Here is a 22,201-nt window from a genome sequence, read left to right as displayed (position 1 = left end):
AGTTCAATTGGTCATATCGAGATTGGACCTGCTCTGCTTCGTCCAATTTTAGTTCCGACAACACTCGGAGGGATAGGATCTCGACTTCAATGGGCAAAACTTCTTCCATTCTGTAGACTAGGGAGAAAGGCGTTGCCCTAGTTGCGATTCTGACCGATGTTCGATAAGCAAAGAGGGAAAATGGTAATTTCTCATACCAATCTTTGTAGGTCTCGGCCATCTTTCCCATGATCATCTTAATATTTTTATTGGCTGCTTCCACTGCCTCATTCATCTTCGGGTGATACAGTGACGAGTTGTGATGTCTGATCTTAAATTGACTGTAGACCTCCGCTATCGTGCTGTTGTTCAAATTTAATGCATTGTCAGATATGATCCTCTCCGGCATTCCATATCGACATATGATCACTTTTTTCAGGAACCTGCTCACTGCTGACTTTGTAACACTAGCATACGAAGCGTCTTCTACCCATTCGGTGAAGCAGTCGATAACCACAAGATGAACCGATGCCCATTAGAAGCTTTCTGCGATATTGGTCCAATCACATCCATGCCCCACATAGAGAAAGGCCATGGAGAAACCATGGCATGCAGCGGTGAAGGAGGCACATGAATTTTGTCTCCGTAGATTTGGCACTTATGGCATCTCTTGGCGTAATTGATACGGTCTCTTTCCATAGTGGACCAATAATACCTGAATCTCATAATTTGCCTGGCCATCGTAAAGCCATTAGCGTGTGTCCCACAAATGCCTTCATGGACTTCTTCCAAGATTTTCTTAGCCTCTGCAACGTCTACGTACCTTAGTAGCACTTGATCCTTTCTTCTTTTGTATAGGATCTCCCCATCTAAGACAGAGTCAATGGCCAATCTTCTCAGCGTCCTTTTGTCATTCTCGCTTGCCTGGTCCGGGTACTCACGATTCTTCACGTATTGCAATATATCATGATACCAAGGGTGATCATCTTTCTCTTCATCTTCTTCAATATTATAACAATGGACCGGAATTTGATAAATGCTCATCCGGATGGGTTTGATATCTACTTGTTTGTTCACCTTCATTATGGAAGCTAAGGTAGCCAAAGCATCAGCTATCTGATTTTCGTCTCGTGGAATGTAGTGGAAGGTAATGTCCTCAAACTCTTTAACCAATTCCAGGACCAGTTTTCGATAATCAATCAACTTGGGGCCCCTGGTCTCCCATTCTCCCTTGAGTTGATAAATCACTAGCGCAGAATTCCCATACACCTCTAACATTTTAATCTTACGTTTTATGGCTGCACGGATTCCCATGATGCACACTTTGTTTTCTGCCATGTTATTCGTGCAATCAAAATCCAATTTACTAGTCAATGGATAATGATCTCCGTTTGGGGACACCAAGACTGCCCCAATTCCATTACCCACAACATTTGACGCCCCATCGAAGTTCAGTTTCCAAGGAAGTTCTTTTGGATTACCTTCTCCAGCGGTTGTAACACACATAGGTCTTTATTCGGGAAGTCAAAGTTCAGAGGGCCGTAGTCTTCCAATGCTCTACTGGCCAAAAAGTCTACTATTGCACTCCCTTTTACGGCTTTCTGGTTCACATAGATTATGTCGAATTCAGAGAGTAGAATCTGCCATCGGGCCATCCTTCCATTCAAAGTGGTTGACTCCATCATGTACTTTAAAGGATCCAATTTTGAGATTAGCCAAGTAGTGTGATATAGCATATACTGCCTCAGCCTTTGGGTTGTCCAAATTAGGGCACAACACAACTTCTCTATTGGCGAGTACCTTGTTTCACAGCCAGTGAACTTTTTACTAAGGTAGTAAATAGCTTTCCCTTTCCTTCCTGACTCATCGTGCTGACCCAATACGCACCCTATGAAATTCTCAAATACTGCCAAATACAGTATCAATAGCTTATCGGGGTTAGGTGGCATCAGCACCGGGGCGTTGGATAAGTACTGTTTGACCTTGTCAAAAGCTCTTTGACATTCTTCATCCCATTCACCTGGGTTATGTTTCTTGAGGAGGCGAAAAATAGGGTCACATTTCTCGGTTAGTTGTGAAATGAACCGAGCAATGTAATTTAATCTTCCTAGAAAGCCTCAAACCTCCTTCTGGGTACGCGACGGAGATAGCTCTTGTATGGCTTTAACTTTACCTGGATCGATCTCGATCCCTTTCTCACTAACCACGAACCCGAGCAACTTTCTAGACTTGGCTCCAAACGTATATTTGGCGGGGTTGAGTTTTAGCTGAAACTTCCTCAACCTCAAGAATAACTTTCTCAAGACTTGTATATGCTCTTTCGCTGTTCGAGACTTAGCTATCATATCATCGACATAAACCTCGATTTCTTTATGCATCATGTCGTGAAAAAGGGTTACCATGGCTCTTTGGTAAGTTGCCCCTGCATTCTTCAGTGCAAACGGCATCACCTTGTAGCAGAACGTGCCCCACATGGTTAGAAATGTGGTCTTCTCCATATCTTCAGGATGTATCTTGATCTGGTTATATCCGGAAAAACCGTCCATGAATGAAAACAGTGAGTGTCCTGCTGTGTTATCCAGTAGGGTATCAATATGAGGCAGTGGGAAATTGTCTTTCGGGCTGGCTTTATTCAAATCTCTGTAGTCCACACACATTCGCACTTTTCCATCTTTCTTAGGGATGAGGACAATGTTGGCTACCCAATCTGAGTATTTTACCATCTTTAGGAATCTGGCGTCGAACTGCTTTCGAACCTCTTCTTTTATTTTGAGCAAAACATTGGGTCTCATTCTTCGGAGTTTTTGCTGAACTGGCTTACATTCTTCCCTTATGGAGAGTCGGTGTACCACGATGTCAGTGTCCAACCCAGGCATATCTTGGTATGACCATGCGAAGACATATTTTAATTCTTGAAGTAATTCAATGAGGTCTCGCTTCATCTCCGTAGTGATACATGTTCCAATCTTCACCTCTTTTCCTTCTCCTAAGCTCACAATTTCAACTGATTCTTTGTACGGTAGGATTTGTTTCTCGTCTTGTTCTACCATCCTTAACAAATCAGGAGATAGGTTATAGCCTTGGTCATCTTCAAAATCCTGAGAATCCTCCATACACACATCTCACTCAAAAGGAAATTCTGAGTCGCTAGCAATGTCACTCGTATCATTAATATCTGGGGACCTGTTATGAGGATGAAGGCAGATACAAAGAATCAAAAGAACTCGAAACATTTATTTGTGTAGTATGATTATGAATGAAGAATGAAAGAATATTTAGAAGAATGTTTCAAGAATAAAAGAATCCGAAAGTAATCATTTGTATGGTTATGAATGAAATTGAAAGGATGAGAGAACGTTTGCTCAAAAATGATAATAACCGTGCATTTTATTGAAATAACGTTTTTAAACATCAGCCTATTTCACAAAAGATTCTTATTACTCCTAGGCCTAGAGAAATAAGTGTGTTTTGGACATTACTCTGAATCTGTTCTAAAAACTACAGGAATCTCTTCCGCAGTCCAGTTGTCCAGAACACTTCCAGGTGTGTAGGGGCAAATGCCTGACAAATTTTCTCTTCAAGTCTCCTCTTCGTACATGACGTTGATGTCCAAGCTTTCTAGCCTTTCTTCTATAGCTCCCATCATTAGCGTGTCTTTCTTGGGATGAATGATTCCCCCAAACACAAATATTTTCGATATATGGGGGAATGTCATTTGTTCACATTTGATTTTCTCCCTCGTTAACCGTGCTCTCCTTCTTTCTTGCTTCTTTTCTAGCTCCCTCCTCCTTTGTTTCACATCCGGCTTAAATCCTAAGCCAAAGCGGTCTCTCTTGTCCTTCAGCATTGGCCTTTAAACCCTTCCTTGCAGATGTCTCCCAAGTCCTCTTCCGGGTAGGGCCCCTTTTCCAATCGTCAACTGGAGGCTCATCCTTATGGTTTTGGACAATTTTGGCACCAGAATCTTGCTTCCCTCGGCGATGAAGGTCGTGTTAACAAATTCCAAAGATCGAAATGAACATTTGATTGCTTCGTCACCTGTCTCCAAATAGGGCGCATTATTGCTCACAGTTGCAATGATATCCTCCTCAGCCTTGATCGTTATGAACCTCCCCTTTGATACTAGCGTCAATTTTTGATGCAACGAGGAAGGCACTGCCCCAGCTGAATGTATCCAGGGTCTCCCCAACAAGCAATTGTATGAGGGCTTGATATCCATTACGAGGAAATCCACCTCATACGTGTTTGGCGCAATCTAAAGAGGTACCTCGATTCTGCCCATCACCTTCCTCTCTGTGCCATCAAATGCTTTCACGATGTTCTGGCACTCCTTCATGTGAGAGCTATCAACGTGGTCAATGGCAGGACGTTCAAAGCTGACCCATTGTCAATCAGTATGCCTGGCAGCGATACCCTTTACAGCGCGTGGTGATATGCAAAGCTTTAGTCGACCCCATGCCCCCGAGTGGTATCTCATCGTCATTGAAAAAGATATAGTTGTCGGCACTGATGTTGCTAACCAAGCGGTCCAACTTGTTATCGAAGATATCATTGGCAATGTATGTTTAATTCAAGACCTTCATCAGCGCGCTACGATGAACTTCTGAGCTTAGAAGTAAGGCCAGCACTAAGATACGAGCTGGTTGTTTACGTAACTGTTCTACCACACTGTATTCGCTATGCTTTAGGAATTTTAAAAACTCCTTGGCCTCCTCTTCGTTAACTAGCTCGTTAACAAGCTTGGTTGCTTTTTCCTTCATTTCCTCGACCACTGGGGCTTTTCCTTTTGTGGGTTGTGCCTCCTCATTTTCCGTATCGCAACGTCTCCCGCTATGTGTATAGGAGCGCCTATCTTGGTTCCCTCTTGAAGCGTCGACCGGGCTCTCCTTTCCCGAAATCGTCACACTGCAATCATAATTCCATGGGACTTTTTTGCTGTCTTTGTAGGGGAAGACTGCAGGTCTTTGGATTATGACCCTCGGTGACATTTGTACTCCAGTTTCACTATTTTTGGGTCTTGATATGATGACCATGGGGTAGTTAGCTGTTTGATTCTGCGCCTTCGATTCTCCCTCTGATGCGCATATATCTCCCTCTACGGGGTTTTTGGCTTCTTCATAAAACTCAATTTCCTTATTGTTCATCATGTTTTGCACTAAGGCTTTGAACTCCACGCAATCTTGGATTTCATGCCCCACCTCGTTGTGAAACTCACAGTAGTTTCTCTCTTCTTCGGATTCTTCCCTCGAATCCAACGCTATTAATCGTCTCTTAGCCATTTCCTTCCATACCCGCCTCAGCGGGGTCCTAACTTCTGCCACCTCATACTTGGTCTTCTTGTTCCTACCTTCGCTTATCCCATTCACTCCTTGGTCGGTATGATTGGGGAGTGGGTTTCCTACTACATTGGGTGTGGCTGGGTCGTCAAATCTCACGATCCCCATCTTAATGTGTCTTTCGACTACTTTTTTAAACGCAGCGCAGTTTTCGGTAGAGTGCTCAGTGATTCCCGCGTGGTATTCACATTGGGCGTTTGTGTCATACCATTTGGGATACGGGGGCTGCAGTGGCTTCAGGTAGAAAGGGGACACCACATGAGCGTTGAACAGGTTCTGGTACAACTCCCTATACGTCATGGGTATAGGGGTGAATTGTGACCTTTCTGTGTTCTCCCTCGCGTTGGATTCTTGTTTTACAGAGCTTTGATGATTGGTGGTCACCGTCTTGGGTTGATTTATGGTGAATGACATGGACTGACCCTTGTTGAATGTGCTCGTGTTGTTCACTTCATTGTCTCTTTTCCTTGGTGCCGACTTCCTGGCACTCTCTCCCGATTCTATCTTGCCGCTCCTCACAGCATTTTCAATCATTTCCCCCGTCATCACTATGTCAGAGAAGCTTTTGATGGCGCTTCCCAACATATGAGTGATAAAACGGGCCTTCAAGGTGTTTATAAAGAGCATCATTGTCTCCTTTTCTAGAAGTGGTGGCTGAACTTGTATGGCCACCTCTCTCCATCTTTGTGCGTACTGTCTGAAGCTTTCATTCGATTTCTTCTCCATGTTCTGGAGAGTGATTCTGTCGGGGGTCATGTCCGTCACATGATTTTATTGCTTCATAAAGGCCTGAGCCAGGTCCTTCCACGAGTTAATTTTAGAGCGACAATTGGTTATACCACTTAGACGCCTTGACCGCACTATCTTGAAAGCAGTGGATTAATAGCTGGTCATTGTTAACATACCCCGTCATTCGCCTGCAGAACATAGTGATGTGGGCCTCAGGGCAAGTTGTTCCATTGTATTTCTTGAATTCGGGCATTTTGAATTTAGGAGGAAGGACTAAATCTGGGACCAGACTCAGGTCCTTGGCATCAATCCCTTGATGATGATCCGCGCTTTCCATGGCTTTGAATTTCTCCTCGATCCATCTATACCGTTCTTCCAATTGTTTTTGTGAATCTATCCTCGCCTTTTCTTCATTGGAAACTTCATCCAAATCAGGAACAGGCGGATAGTTCGGGTTTTTGACAAAGTTAGAGCCTGAGACGGTTTGGAAATTCATCGGTATTGAAGCTCCAGCCTGAACATGCTGGGGCATGATCGTGACAGATGGTTTCGGTAGATTAATCTCGAGCTTCATCGGTACATGTGTCAGAGTGAAGCCAGGGGGTGTTGAGGATCTTCATTAGTTTCCTCGACTTTGTCCATGGGGCCCTTTCCCTTATCTGTTCCTCCCAACAGCAATTGGGATAACTGACTCATCATTTCCCTCTGGGACTCCGTCATTTGCTCTTTCATCTCTCGCTGAATCTTGGCTAACTGCTCTTACATCTGAGACTACATTTGTTCTTGCATGTCCTTTTGCATTTGCTCCAATTTCTCGAGTCTCTTATCCATTGATTTTTTTCTTGTATCGTAGGGGTGCGTGGTTGGTTGGTTTTCGTTGGTTTCCAAGTTATTGAAGTAATTTTTAATTAATTAATTAGAAAACTCTTATGGCCTTTAATGCATAATGATATGATGTAATACAAATGCATGAATGCAAAGGAGGCGTCAATTTTGATTCAATTGCCCTTAGAAAATTTCACTTGAAAATAAAATCTTTTACATAAAGTTGAGTTACAGATAAAATTTCGCTCTAACACTCAAAGTCCTAATTTTTCTAAGCAACGAGGCCAGCTCTTGTTCGCAATCTGACTCCAACTCATACTTCACACTCAGTGTGTCTGCCTAAACCGCTAAAGTTTGCAAGTAGTCCTCTACCTCCCGAATCTGGGTTATGGCTTCCTCCATAAGGTAATCTCTGCTTCTAACTTGGTCTTGCGCATGGTGAAGCTGCTATTTCCAACGATCCTCGTTTGCCTCAAAAAACTGGATCCGCATCACACAGTTTTGCAGTGACACCTCTAACTCTTCTATTTTTCCTTTCATTTCTTCTATCTTGCTCAAGCTTGCCCTCAATTCCATTGCGGTGTTGCAGTTTTGGTACTGATGCAGAGACTTCTCAAGTTCTGCCACTCTAGTCCTTAATTCACCTTCACTCATTTCTGCACTCCGACAGACTATTCTCTAAATCTTAGTTTTGTGCTTGAGCTTCTCAAAATTTCTTTCCCACCGGTCGGTATTGGCTTTTTCTTCTCGAATTTCATGGTGCCATTGTTCGGAAGTCTTACCTAAACCCGCAGTCCTCATAGATAGGCGTAGCTTCTTGTAGTCCATCTTCAAGCTGTCTAGATCTTCTTCGGCCTTAATTTTTCCTTTTCTCCACTTCTTAGCCTCTGACCTCTAGACATCAGCGTCTAATCTCAGGTGCACCTTCTCTTCCTCCAATTGTTCGATCTTCTTCCCAAGCTCCGAACTCTTCTTCTCGAAATCTTGCCTTATAATCTCCAATTTTGATGGGGCGACTTGTAATTGTTCCCCGATAGGTCGAGCATTCTCCAAGCTTGGCCTAGGAATATTATCATTAAGCCTCTTCTTAAACCACTCGTTATACTTGGGCGTTACCATGGAACCGACAGCTAACCTCTTCATCCAACAAGTTTGCTTCCAAGCATCCGATAACTCCCGAACTCTCTTTTTATAGCGAGCACCTTTAAACGAGAATTCACTCTGAGCAAGTCCATAGGTCGTGGGTACAAACTGCCTCAACTTATATTGCCTCAACGCAAGTAATGGAGTATACCCGGTAGCTCCCCAAATTCCTAACAACGGTACCCAATCAAAGTTACCACATCGGTACATGATCTCATTAGGAACCATCCAATAAGCTCTCCACTCGATATCCCCCTCCTTGAAATTCTGAAGAATATCCATCCACTTCTCCTCCGAGATATCCTCTCTCATTTGTATAGCTGCCTCTTCTTTTAACAGGGAATAACCCTCAGAAAAGACCCGATAGGAAACCTTGTCTACCTTCCAAAAGTGCCCATGAAACCATGCCATTAACAATTGTGCACATCCAATGAACCTTCCTTCGCCCACCTTCCGACATGAGCTCAAAGATCTTAACGTTTCTGCCAATATCGCCGGTACCGGTGTGATTCCCTTCTCAAGGCGATTGATTAAGTTAATGACTGCCTCGTCCACGTGCCTCAAAGCCTTAGGAAAAATCACCAATCCGTAGATGCTTAAGGCAAAGATATCGACCCTCTTTTTTTCATCTGAATGCGTCAAAATCAAATCTCGCAAATTCTCCCAAGGGATACACTTACTATCTCCTTTTTGCTGAATCCGAGCAGTGACCCAAGGCTCGCTCATCCCAGAAATGCTCATCAATTTCTTTACGAAAGTCTGACTACTAAAAACCCGGGCATAAGTCTTCTGGACCTGAATTTTTGGACACTTGAGCAAAGTAGTGTATTCCTCTATGGTAGGTACTAAATCCACTTCTCCAAAAGTGAAGCACTTGTACGCAGAATTCCAAAACTGCACCAAGGCTCAAAACAAATGCTTATCCACTCTAATGTCTAGCAGGTACGATATGTCTCTGTAGCTTTGATAAAACAATTGTTTGGTCCCTTCATCCCAACTTGCCCAAACATCTCTTAACTCTTGCAGCTCATTCTGTACTACATTGACGCTAGTGAAATCCTGTAGCTACGATACATACCCTTCTGCCAAGCTATCCCCTCTCTCTAATTGTAGCCTCCCCGACCATGCACGAACGGTCGCATTATCCTCGACTTTACTAAGAAATTCATTCTCCATGTCAAACTTTCTAACTTAGTAATTGAATACGGATTAACACCTCCTTTAATATGCAATGTCATGAAAAAAAAGACAATCAAAACAAAACAGAGGTTAGTATCAAATAATATCGATAAAATGCAAGCACATAAACGATAATCACAATGCATATACAAGTAAGTACTAAGGCTCGACGTCGCTCCACCCAAGGATAGCTCCTAAGGTTCACTATATGTGGTTTAGTTCTAGGGATAAGGGTACCCAAACCAGCAGATTCCTCAATCTTTACCCATTATAGGCTCATATAGATCGAGTTCAGTTCGGGGGGATACATTTCCCTATGACCACGCGGAGATGAAAATCTCACAAAATCATAGGTACGGATGTCCCCCGGAAGCAATCCATTAGCCCATGCGGAGGTGAAAACCTCACGAAAGCGTAGTTTCTTACTCCCACTTAGAAGGTGTGACCACGGTGGTCATGCAACGGATTGCAGTATTATTCTACAAGACCCGAACCATGGCAATCATACAAACAAATGCAATTAAAAGTACATGATTTTTAAAATGAGTTTTCGATTTTTGACAAATGGACAGCAAATAATCGATTTTATGGCTCGACTCTCTATTCCCCAGCAGAGTCGCCAAGCTGTCGAAACCATCCTTTTTATTTAAAAATTTTTAAATTTAATAAAAAAAGAAGAGGATCGACTTTTGAAAAATGACAGAAATATGGAGTCGCCACCGATCCTTTTGTTTTGGTATGATCGGGTTACCTAAGAACTTGGTTATTTTAATAAAATATTTTTGGTTTACTAAAACAACGATTCTGGTCTACGAAAATATGAGAAAACGGGCTCGGGAGTCGGTTAAGTATGAGGAAGGATTAGCACCCTCACTACGCCCAAAATTGGTACCAAATCGATTAAGTAATGTCCTTATGTCTAAAATTAAAAATGTTTTTGAAATGTGGTTCTTGTTAATAACATTTGAATAACACGAATTGGTTGCCAAAAATCTTCTTGTTTCAACGTTCCAAAGTTTATGATTTGAAATTAACAAAAGGATGCCCAACTATTTGGTCCAACAAAAAAATCGAAACCCAGTACAGTAGGGCACGATTCCTCAAATTTTTGAATGTCGAACATTGCCTCACCTTAGAAAATGAGTGAAATCCCGAAGAGATATTCGATTATTTTGAACAAATGAGAGATTGCAACTGTAACAGCCCTAATTTGACCCTAGTCGGGATGTGGTTTCGGGACCACAAAACCGAGTCATAAAATTTAGTTAAAATTTTATTTGCATACCTTATATGTGTGGTAGTACTAGTATAAAAATTTGGTGATTCAATTTTTATCTTAGGAATGTGAATCTTGCTCGAAAGGATTTAGTTGAGAGACTTAGAAAATTTGATAGGTAAATAAGTGAGGACCAAATAGTATGGAATTATGAAAAGTTGGGTTTGCATGTCAAAATGCCCCAAACTAAGTTGAGTGGCCGGCCAAGCATGGCTTCATCTTTCCAAGATCATGTTGTTATAATTATTTAATGTTGGTAAGATATTAAAATAGAGAAAATAAAGATTAATGATATGAAAATGAACAAAAAAAAAATAGGTGTTCATCCTTGCTACCTCTTAGCCGAAAAACCAAGTGAAAGGAAAAGAGAAAAGCTTTGGAGAAGTCGGCCATACTAGTATCCAAGTTGAGGTATGTTGGAGTTATTCCTTTAAATTCATGTGTATTGTTGGTTGTTAGTTTGAATTCTATCTAACCCATGGTGGGATTTGGGGTTGTTGGAGAGTTGGGATTTGACAAAAAAAAAACTTAGTAGATACCTTGATGCTATTGACATGTTAGTGTGTGGATGAACTAAGTTGCTTGTTATGTTAGCATGAAAGTGAAGATGTTAGTCATTTTGTTGGAGGTGCCGAAGTTGGGACTAAGAAGGGGAGGAGTATTCGGCTAACATAGTTGAAAGGGGATGTTGCCGATATTTAGAATTGGGTTAGGGGAGTGGCTATAATGGGCATAGAGATGTTGAACCTAAGAAATGTAGCAACGTGAAAATTTATATGATATCACAAATGGAGGTGAAGCTATGCTAGATTGGGAAAAAGGTTGGTCAAGTGTGCATTAGAAGAATTTAGGTGTTTAGATGATGTTATAGATGACACTATACATATATATATATTCGGCCATCAAAGGGAGTACATAGGTGAGGTTGAGTCAAATTTTTTTTGTGCACAATCGGGTATGTATATATATATAAGTATGCCCATTCATGATGTTACCTTTAATCATGTGTATAATCGACTAAATGAGTAATTAGTAAGAGGGTTGCGAATCTACAAATATACATATGCATGTGTAATTGAACTATAAATGTATAGCAAGATGATTAAACTAGTTTATTTATCTATTAAGCCCGAGAAGTTAAAGAAGGAGAAACAAGCAAGGGCAAAGCCAAGGACATCGAGTAGCCGGTTGGAACCGTTATACTCAACGTAAGGTAAGTCTTTAAGCACTTGTTGTGAGAACTCCTTGGATAGATATTTTTCGGAGTGATTCTCCTATTTATTAATATGATTATATGTACAATTTGAATTTAGTAAATTGCTTTACCATGATGAATTGACATAAGGCACAATGTGTGCAAAGACTATGTGGCACTATGTATGCCGATTGGAAGGTTGAGGCATGAGGCTATCTCAAATGCACTATGTGTGCGATTTACTATGGCACTATGTGTGCGATTTACTATGCCACTATGTGTGCGATTTACTATGGCACTATGTGTGCGATTTACTATAGCACTATGTGTGCGATTTGCTATAGCTCTATGTGTGCGAACATAATAAGCACTATGTCTGCCACATTCGGTTGTGGAAATAAATTGTGCATGAACGAGGTAAGTGATTGAGCTACTAACTAAATATCGAAATTGGGATTGTACGGTGTACGCATAAAATTATCTAGTGCATTGTTGTTCCAACTTGAGGAAACGGATCCAAATCGATTGGGCTGAATTGGCGTTTGATTTGGTTGAAGGATTTGGCATGAGATCGAACCAAAAAATTTTAGAAATTGCAGTATAGTTTGTTATGGCTGGAAACATCTATTTTGTATTATTTGATTATTCACTTATGATTGTTATTGTTGATGGTAGAGTAGTGCTTACGACTTACTGAGTTATGTACTCATTTGGTGTGCTTATTTGTTGTTTATTTAGGTTCTTGATCCATTTTGCGTGCTCGGGACTGTCGTCGAAGTCATCACACCGTCTAGCGACTTTTTGGTATCTTCTTCTTAGATGGTTTAAGAAAACATTTCGGCATGTATAGGCTATTATGTTTTGTTTGAACTTAGTATGTAAAATTTTGAATAGCCATGCGAAAATGGCTTATAAATGTTTTGAGCATAATGTTATAATCATTTGGTATGTATATGCTCATTAAGAGGCATGGAAGTGTTTGGCAATGACCAGCCATTAGAATGGGTCATCACGCTTATATTTTGGACCATACATGAAAAAGGGGTGGTTGAATCATAGAAACTATGTGTTAGAGAAAGTCTACTCTAGAAAATGATGCTGGCAGCAACAGTGACGTGGATGTGAAAAGTCACTAAAAATAGTAGGAATGGAATTTAATAGTGAATAAATTATGTAAATGAACCTTGATGAATCTATTTTCATATGGAAGAAACGAAACAGTTATATGAGTTGTATGTTAAGAGATATTTGGGTTTTCGTGAAACAGGGCCAGAACGGTTTCTGGATTCCCTGTTCCGACTTTGAAAATTAATTATAAATTAACCAGAAATAATTAGGAGTCATACCATATATGTATAAATTCCTCTTTGAGTCTAGTTTCCATAGAAACAAACGGTACCAGTATTGATGCCCTGCACAGGGAGTTATTTGAGTTGTAACGCATGAAGGTCAGTGTAGTCGGCCCCTGTAATATGGGAGACTTTAACTAATAAACTGTATTAATTGGCTTGACCAAAAATTCTAGAAAAAAATCTGTAGACGGAAAAATGAGTCTAGTTTCAGAAAAAAATTACGAAACTGATTTTTGAGTTCTAAAACTCAAGTTATGATTTTTGAAGCGACTAGTACACAGATTGGCAGCTTGTCTGGAACTCTTCAATAAGTGGTTTGAAGTCTGTTAACACCTCGTGTTCGACTCCGGCGATGGTCTCGGTTCGGGGTGTTACAGCAACCCAGTATGATAGGGCACTATTCCCCAAATTGCCAAACATCGAACATTTCCTTTGTTTTAAAGAGTTTTTAGAAAACGTGAGTGAAATTCCGAGGGAACCTTCGATTGTTTTAAGCAAACGAAAATGCGCAACCCAGCACGATAGGGCACGATTCTCAAATCGCCAGACATCGAAGATCGCTTTCATTTTGAGAGGTTTTTAATAAACATGAATGAAAACCGAAAGAAATATTCGATTGTTTTGAACAAATGGGAAATCACAACCCAGTACGATAGGGCATGATTCCCGAATTGTCAAACATCGAATATTGCCTTCGTTTTAAAGGATTTTTTTTGAATACATGAGTGAAATTTTGGAGGGATATTTGATTATTTGAAGCAATCGAGAAATTGCAACCCAACACGTTAGGGCACGATTGCGCGAATTGCCAAATATCGTACATCGCCTTCGTTTAAGGGATTTTTAAAAGAATAGAATTTTAAAGGGACCTTCGATTACTTTGGGCAAACGAGAAATTGCAACCCAACACGTTAGGGCACGATTCCACGAATTACCAAATATCGAATATTGCCTTTGTTTTAAAGGATTCTTAATAGTTGTGAAACTAGTTTTAAACGCATTAACTCGGTTTGAAATAAGACAAAATTAATCATAAAATTTGGATTTTATAAAACCACATTTCGAAAAAATCAAATGAAAACGGTGAGATAGGATAATTGACACATATGAGATATGATCAACTAACAAACTAATAATTGAAAATAGCTAACCTAAAAGTGTAATCCAATTCAATAATGCATGAAGAATAATTGATGTGACAATATGAAACCATGAATAAATAATATGCAGCGATAACATACATGACATAATAAGATGATTAATATTAGATACACAAACAAGATGCAAATCGAAGAAGCAATATGGTATAAAACTATTTTAAAATAACGACAAATAAATGGACACATAAAATGTAGGTTGACAAATTTGTATATATAAAAAAGCTAGGGATAGATATATAATTTTGAAATAAATATTATAGAATGAAAGTTTGAATCAAATTGCATGTAAAATATTTTAAACACAAATATATTTAAAAGTTGACAAACTACATGCTAACTTTAATAATACATAATGCAAAAGAATAATAGAGATATAAACGAGACACAACACACAAAATAGATTTAAAAGACATATGTACATGTAAATCTATTGTAAAAAATAGGGATTAATAATAAGATATATATAAAATTTTAAATTAGTCTAAAAATTATACATATCCTTATATTAAAGCATTTAAAATAATAGACTATATAAACACAAAAGCAATATAATATAAAGATATACTCAAAAATAATAATTTTATAATTACAAAAGAATGAAGTTTCTAAAATTACTTCATTTGTACATAAAGAAAATACTTGACAAATCATGAAGCAAGAAGTGTTTTAAAATAGAAAAATCTACTAAAGTAATAAACGCGTTAATATATACATATAAATCTAAAAGTAAGTATATGTAAATTAACATAGAAACGATAGTATGTATAGGTTTAAATGATGTATGTAAATCAAATATATATACTAATATAAGTAAATATAAAAATAACTTAAATTTTATGTAGAACACATATACAAAACATATTAGAATAGCAAAAATATAGGTTAAAATGCATGGATAGAGTCAACAAATCGTTAGGTGTATGAAATAATATTAACTTTATTTTAAAGTATATACTGTATGTATATGTATATATATAAGAACATTTTAAACAAACAAATTAAAAAGGAAATAAATATATGTGTATATATATATTTACATATAGATATATATATATACATGTATATCGGTGAAAGTATGAACAACAAATAAATTTTCGAGAATAAAAGGGTTTCAAAGAATAAAAGAAATGCTGGAAGTAATGAATAAACAAAAAGAACTCAATTGAAACTAAAATAAAACTGAAAGGAAAATTTACAAATAAATAAAGCAATAAATCATAACTAAGGATTAAGACCCAACACGCACAAACGTTTGAGGATTAAGGGAGCAATTGTCCCAAAACGCGAAAACGCAGCGTTGAGTTATGGGCTAAATTAAAACAACATACAAATTTCAAGTAAAAATTAAAAAGAAGGTAAATATAAAAGGGACTCAATCAAGTAACGGCGCAGATAGGAAGGACTAAACACGAAATAACCCTTCTCCGCGAAAACGTCCGGGTCTTGAGGGTACTCGGGTCGGGTCATCGGGAATGGCCTCCAAATGACATCATTTTTAAACCATTGTATTTGGTTTAAACGGTGCTATTTTTTCTTTCTTATAAGGCTAAATGTTGCCTTCATTCAGCCGAAACCCTACACTGCCCTAGCCTCTCCATTTTACTCCTCAGTCGAATCCTAAAAGCCCCTCTAGGCGCCGATCTGCCACCATGAATAACAACCAGCCCCCTCGAGCCTTGGAGTCACCCTTTTTAGCCTTAGGATCCCTTCCACACTTCGATTCCAACGAAGAGGATGGAATCACGTGGCGTGCTTTCGAGGTAAGGGCTCCTTTTCTTCTTTTTTGATTTTTTAAAACACAAAAATGAATGGCCAAAAAGAAATGATCGGTCGAAGAACTCAAAAACTTGAGAAGAAATCACCTTTAAGGATTTTAATCGCCTCTTTTGTATTGCGTATTGTGCGTTTGTATTGCTTGTGTAAAAAATCCGAAGAAGTTTACAATCGAAAAATACCCCGCTTTATAGCCGAGAGAAGAAGAAAATAAAAATATACAATTTTTTTGCTATTTCTCTTGCGTCTGTTGTCTCTTTGTCTTTGGTGTACAGGTACGGGTGCGCGCTGACATCGTACGGAGACTGTGCTAGTGTACGAGGGTTGTTGACGTGGAGGCACGAACGTTGTACGGCACTTGGAGGCTGCTGGGGTTGCTGCGGCGCAAGCCAAGGCTGCTAGGGTTTCTGCCTTAGCTCTTGTTTTAGACATTAGGCCTATTGGGCCTTATAACTTGGGTCTTAGGTCAATTTGGGATTGGGTATTGACTTTGGGTTGTAATTGGACAGATAATGGACAGTTATAATTTATTGGTTTTATGTTTATTGTTTGTTTGGTTTATTTTTTTGGTTTGTTTTGTGTTTGCATGGGTCGGGCAAATTTGGCCCACTACAAGGACCATTACTTTTTGATAGTGAGATTGATTGCACAGCTCACAGAAACCGAAGAGAAATAAGGTGAAGCCTAAGATACATAGGGGAAGAGCAAAAGGATGACATTCACACCACAACAGAGGAGATGGCTGAAAATTAGGAAAATTCTCTACCTCCTGCGATTGCTGCTGATCTAGTAAATTAGAATCCTACTCCATGCAAAATGTTTGATTATGCTAAACCTAATTTAACAGGAACTGAGTCAAGTATAGTTAGACCTGCTATTGCTGCAAATAATTTTGAACTGAAACCTAACACAATTCAAATGATACAACAATTTGTTCAGTTTGATGGTTTACAGGATGAGGATCCAAACAATCACTTGGCAAATTTTCTGGAGTTTTGCGACACTTTTAAAATCAATGGCATTTCTGATGATGGCATTCGTCTTCGGTTATTCCCTTTTTTATTGAGAAACAAAGCTAAATAGTGGTTGAACTCGTTACCATGAGGGTCAATCACTACTTGGGAACAAATGACCGAAAAGTTTTTATTTAAATATTTTTCGTCGGCTAAAGCGACCAAATTAAGGAATGATATCTCTTCTTTTGTGAAGATGGATCTAGAAACACTCTATTATGCATGGGAGACATACAAGGACCTCTTGAGAAGGTGCCCTCACCATGGGCTACCTTTATGGTTGCAGGTTCAAACATTTCACAATGGCCTGAACCCTTTGACTAGACAGATGATTGACGCAACTGCTGGTGGGACTATCAATAATAAGACACCTGAGGAGGATTATGAATTTATAAAGGAGATGTCACTGAATAATTTTCTGTGGCAAGTCATGAGGATAAAGCCAACGAAAGTAGACGACGTTTTTAACGCTGATTCGGTTACCATGCTCAATAATCAGGTAGAACTTTTGAATAAAAAAATTGATGGTTTACATAGCTCTTCACAGGTTCACCCAGTAATGCAATGCAATACAAATGGAGGTGGAATAAGCAATTCAAAATACCTATCTTATGGCCACAACATGGAACACGAGCAACTAAATTTTATGGGTAATAATCTTCGACCTCAAAATAATCCTTATAATAACACTTACAATACAAGTTGGAATAACCACCCAAATTTCTCATGGGCAGGCCAAGGAAATCAAAGACCATAACATCCTCCAGGCTTCCAACAACAACTTTACCAGCAAGAGAAAAAGCCGAACCTTGAGGAGATGATGTCAAAATTTATTTTAGTAGCGAAAACCTATTTTCAGAACACTGAAACTACACTTAAAAATTAGCAAGCGTTGATCCAAGGACTCGAGAATTAAATTGGGTAGCTGGCTAAGATGATTTCAGAAAGACCACCAGAAAGTTTACCTAGTAACACCGAACCCAATCCAAAAGAGCATGTGTTAGCTGAATCCGAGAAGAACCCACCACAAGAAGCTGAAAGAGACAAAGGAGAGGAGGAAAAACCCAAAAATAATGACAATTTGATGCTAAAGGAATATAAACCACCAATCCTATATCCAGTAATGTTGAAGAAAGACCGCATGGATACACAATTCGGTAAATTTCTGAACTTTTTAAACAACTACATATTAACTTACCTTTTGTTGAAGCTATATCCCAGATGCCTAAATATGAAAAATTATTAACGGAGCTTCTAACAAACAAAAGAAAGTTTGAAGACTTATCTACAGTGGAACTTAATAAGGAGTGCTCGGCCGTACTCTAAAATAAACAGCGAACCCAACTGAAAGACCCAGGAAGTTATACTATTCCCTGATTAATTGGTAGTCTGAATGTTGATAAAGCACTAGCTGATTTAGGCTCTAGCATTAATTTGATGCCATATAAAATGTTTAAACAACTTGGTCTTTAGGAACCTGAACCCACTATGATGAGTATTCAATTAGCTGATAGATCTGTTAAATATCCTAGGGGAATTATAGAGGATGTACTTGTAAAAGTAGATAAATTTATATTCCCTGTTGATTTCGTTGTGCTTGACATGGATGAGGATGTTGAAGTGCCTTTTTTCTTAAGTCGTCCATTTTTAGCCACTGCTAGGGCTATTATTGATGTGGGTGATGGTAAATTGGTACTTAAGGTGATGAAGAGATTATCTTTAAAATTTATGATGCCATGAGATTTTCTAGGGAACAGGATGACTCATGTTATTTTATTGACTCTATTGATCATGCTACTCAAGATTCTTTTCAGGAAATCATACAGGACACGTTGGAACTGTGTCTTGCCCAAGGAGAGGAGGGGGATGCTAATTCTCAGATAGGAATTGAACTGAATTCCAATGAACCCTCCCCAAGACCAGCAAAATATAAGGGTATTAAGGTAAACGATGAACTTAAGCAAAAAGCCTCTATTGAAGAACCTCCTAAACTGGAACTTAAACAATTGCTGAATCATTTGGAATATGCATTCCTTGGAAATAACTCTACATTACCGGTAATTATTGCGTCTAACTTGCAACCCAAAGAGAAAGAGGAACTACTGCAAGTCTTAAGAGAGCATAAAAGAGCAATAGCTTGGAAAATTTTTGACATTAAAGGGATCAGCCCATCTTTTTGCACCCACAAAATTTTAATGGAAGATGAATATAATCCATGCGTGTAAGCCCAAAGACGACTGAACCCCTACATGAAGAAAGTTGTTAAAACTGAGGTAATTAAACTCCTAGATGCTGGAATTATTTATCCTATTTCTGACAATTCTTGGGTAAGTCCAATGCAGGTTGTTCCTAAGAAAGGAGGCATGACTGTTGTAGCCAATGAGAAGAATGAATTAATCCCAACAAGGCCAGTCATAGGTTGGAGAGTTTGCATTGATTATAGGAAGCTAAATGATTCCACGAGAAAAGATCACTTCCCCCTTCCATTCATTGACCAAATGTTGGAAAGATTGTCAGGGCACATGTACTACTGCTTTTTAGACGAACTCTCTAGCTATTTTCAAATCCCAATAGCTCTTGAAGATCAAGAAAAAATGACATTTAGATGTCCATATGGTACGTTTGCTTATCATAGAATGCCTCTTGGATTATGTAATGCTCCTGTTACTTTTCAGCGCTGCATGATGGCCATTTTTGACGAACTCGTAGAAGACATCATGGAGGTATTTATGGATGAATTCTCGGTTTTCGGTAACTCTTTCCATCTTTGCCTTAAAAATTTAAAATGAGTGTTAATAAGATGTGAGGAAACAAACCTTGTTCTTAACTGGGAAAAATGTCACTTTATGGTTCAAGAAGGTATTGTGTTAGGACATAAAATTTCTAGTAAAGGGATTGAGGTTGATAAATCTAAAATTGAAACCATTGAAAAAATACCTCCCCCTAATTCGATTAAGGCTATTAGAAGCTTTTTAGGACATGTTGGGTTTTATAGAAGATTTATTAAAGACTTTTTTAAAATAGCTAAGCCTTTGACTAAATTACTAGAAAAAGATGTGCCTTTTAATTTCGATCAGGAATGTTTAGAAGCATTTAATACTTTAAAGGATAAACTAACTAAAGCTCCAATTATAATTGCACCTAATTGGAATTCACCTTTTGAACTAATGTCTGATGCGAGTGATTTTGTAGTAGGTGCAATTTTGGGACAACGGAGAGATAAACATTTTCAACCTATCTATTATGCTAGCAAAACTTTGACAGATGCATAAGAAAACTACACCACCACTGAGAAAGAGCTGCTAGCTGTGGTTTTTGCATTCGATAAATTTAGGCCATATCTAATATTGTCTAAAGTTGTCATTTATACTGACCATTCTACTCTTCGCTACATTTTGACTAAAATTGATGCAAAACCTCGACTCATTCGATGGATTTTATTATTACAGGAATTTAACTTGGAGATTAAGGATATGGAATGAGCTGAAAATCTCACGGCTGACCATCTCTCCAGGCTTGAAAATTCAAGTACCAAAGAGCTAGATGACGTTGAAATAAATAATTCATTCCCTGAAGAACAATTTTTTACTATATCTAATTCTGAGGTACCTTGGTTTGCAGACATTGCAAATTTTTTAGCCTCTAGCATTACCCCAAAAGGGTTGACACATCAACAAAAGAAGCAATTCTTTACTAACGTGAAAAATTACTTTTGGAAAGACCCTTTTCTTTTCCGTATATATGCAGATCAAGTCATTAGGAGATGGGTTACAAGGACAAAAGCATTAAAGATCTTGGAACATTGCCACACAGGACCGGCTGGAGGACATTACAGTGGAAATAAGACCACACATAAAATCCTCAAATCAGGTTTTTATTGGCCCACTCTATTCAAAGACGCCAACAGGTATGTTACTTCTTGTGACAGATGCTAAAGGACAGGTAATATCTCCAAACGTGATGAAATGCCTCAGACATATATGCTCTCATGTGAAATATTTGACATTTGGGGTATCGACTTCATGGGTCCATTCCCTAGTTCATTTGGGAATAAGTACATCTTAGTAGCTGTTGATTACATGTCCAAATGGATTAAAGTCCAAGCTTTACCTACTAATGATGCTAGAGTAGTAGTACGATTCCTTAAGAAACTTTTCTCTCAATTTGGAACACCTAGAGCAATTATCAGTGATAAGGGTACTCATTTTTGTAATGCCGAATTTGACAAGACCCTTAAGAAATACGATGTTCACCACAGAACAGCCATCCTTTACCACCCTTAAACTAGTAGCAAACTGAGAGCTTAAATGTATCGTAGAAAAGACAGTAGAGTTAAAAAAGAAGGATTGGGTGATAAAAGTAGATGATGCTTTATGGGTTTATAGAACTGCTTTTAAGACCCCCATAGGAACATCACCTTAAAGACTTGTTTATGAAAAAAGTTGTCATTTACCATTTGAGTTAGAACACAAGGCATTCTGGGCTATAAAATTTCTAAACTTTGATCCCAAACTTACAGGTGAAAATAGGTTGATGCAGTTGAACGAGTTAGATGAGTGGCGAACCAATGCTTATGAGAATTCACACCTATACAAGAAAGCAACAAATCACCGTCACGATGCTCGTTTAAAACAACGCAAGCAATTTGAAATGGGAGATCTTGTCCTGTTCTATAACTCGAGGCTCAAATTATTCCCGGGGAAGCTTAAATCACGATGGTCAGGTCCTTTCGTAGTCCAAAATGTCTTTCCATATGGCACAATAGAGGTAAGTCACCCATCACAAGGCACTTTCAAGGTAAATGGACATCACCTACAATTTTACAATAGTGAGAATTTCAATGATGATAGAGAGGAGCTACGGCTCCACAAACTCCCCTAAATATACCCACAAGGTAGAGTCGAGCTTAGACTCTAAATAAGCACTTCTTGGGAGGCAACCCAAGCATTAACCTCACTAAATAGGGTTTAATTTTTCTTTAACTATATATAGTCTAACTGCAGCAAATGTTGACATTTGATAAGGGCAAAAACAACCTAACCGACGGGCCTGCCTTAGGCCGTGCTCATACTACGGGCAGAGACACGACCGTGTGAAAGTAGAGAAAATTTTTTCCCAAAACACGGGATTCGATACATTGCCACAGCCGTGGGAAATCCTGCCAAATCAACACGGGCGTACAACACGCCCGTGTCTATAAACTGTGGTCGAAACTGAGAAATTAGCATGGGCATGGGCACA

General features: G+C 38.9%; 2 protein-coding genes and 1 non-coding gene across 3 annotated transcripts; all 3 read right to left on the bottom strand.

The window, feature by feature from the left end:
* Positions 1-4,544: 4,544 nt before the first annotated feature.
* On the bottom strand, positions 4,545-6,071 carry LOC108487845 (uncharacterized). Its single transcript, XM_017792186.2, has one exon. It carries the CDS (start codon positions 6,069-6,071, stop codon positions 4,545-4,547), a length of 1,527 nt encoding a protein of 508 aa, XP_017647675.2.
* A 1,692-nt stretch (positions 6,072-7,763) lies between these two features.
* LOC128282091 (uncharacterized) lies at positions 7,764-9,022 on the bottom strand. The gene is made up of 3 exons (XM_053020287.1): positions 9,011-9,022; positions 8,724-8,906; positions 7,764-8,579 (listed from the first exon to the last, which is right to left on the bottom strand). The coding sequence occupies exons 1-3, from the start codon at positions 9,020-9,022 to the stop codon at positions 7,764-7,766; spliced, it is 1,011 nt and encodes a 336-aa protein (XP_052876247.1).
* An 8,101-nt stretch (positions 9,023-17,123) lies between these two features.
* Positions 17,124-17,230, bottom strand: LOC128282704 (small nucleolar RNA R71). Its single transcript, XR_008273059.1, has one exon. It is a non-coding gene; the product is annotated as a small nucleolar RNA R71 (small nucleolar RNA).
* Positions 17,231-22,201: the final 4,971 nt, after the last annotated feature.

Source organism: Gossypium arboreum, chromosome 10 (genome assembly GCF_025698485.1).
Source record: "Gossypium arboreum isolate Shixiya-1 chromosome 10, ASM2569848v2, whole genome shotgun sequence".
In the NCBI taxonomy this organism is placed as follows: domain Eukaryota; kingdom Viridiplantae; phylum Streptophyta; class Magnoliopsida; order Malvales; family Malvaceae; genus Gossypium; species Gossypium arboreum.
Note: the sequence above shows the minus strand (reverse complement) of the source record. Positions and strands in the feature narration are given on the sequence as shown.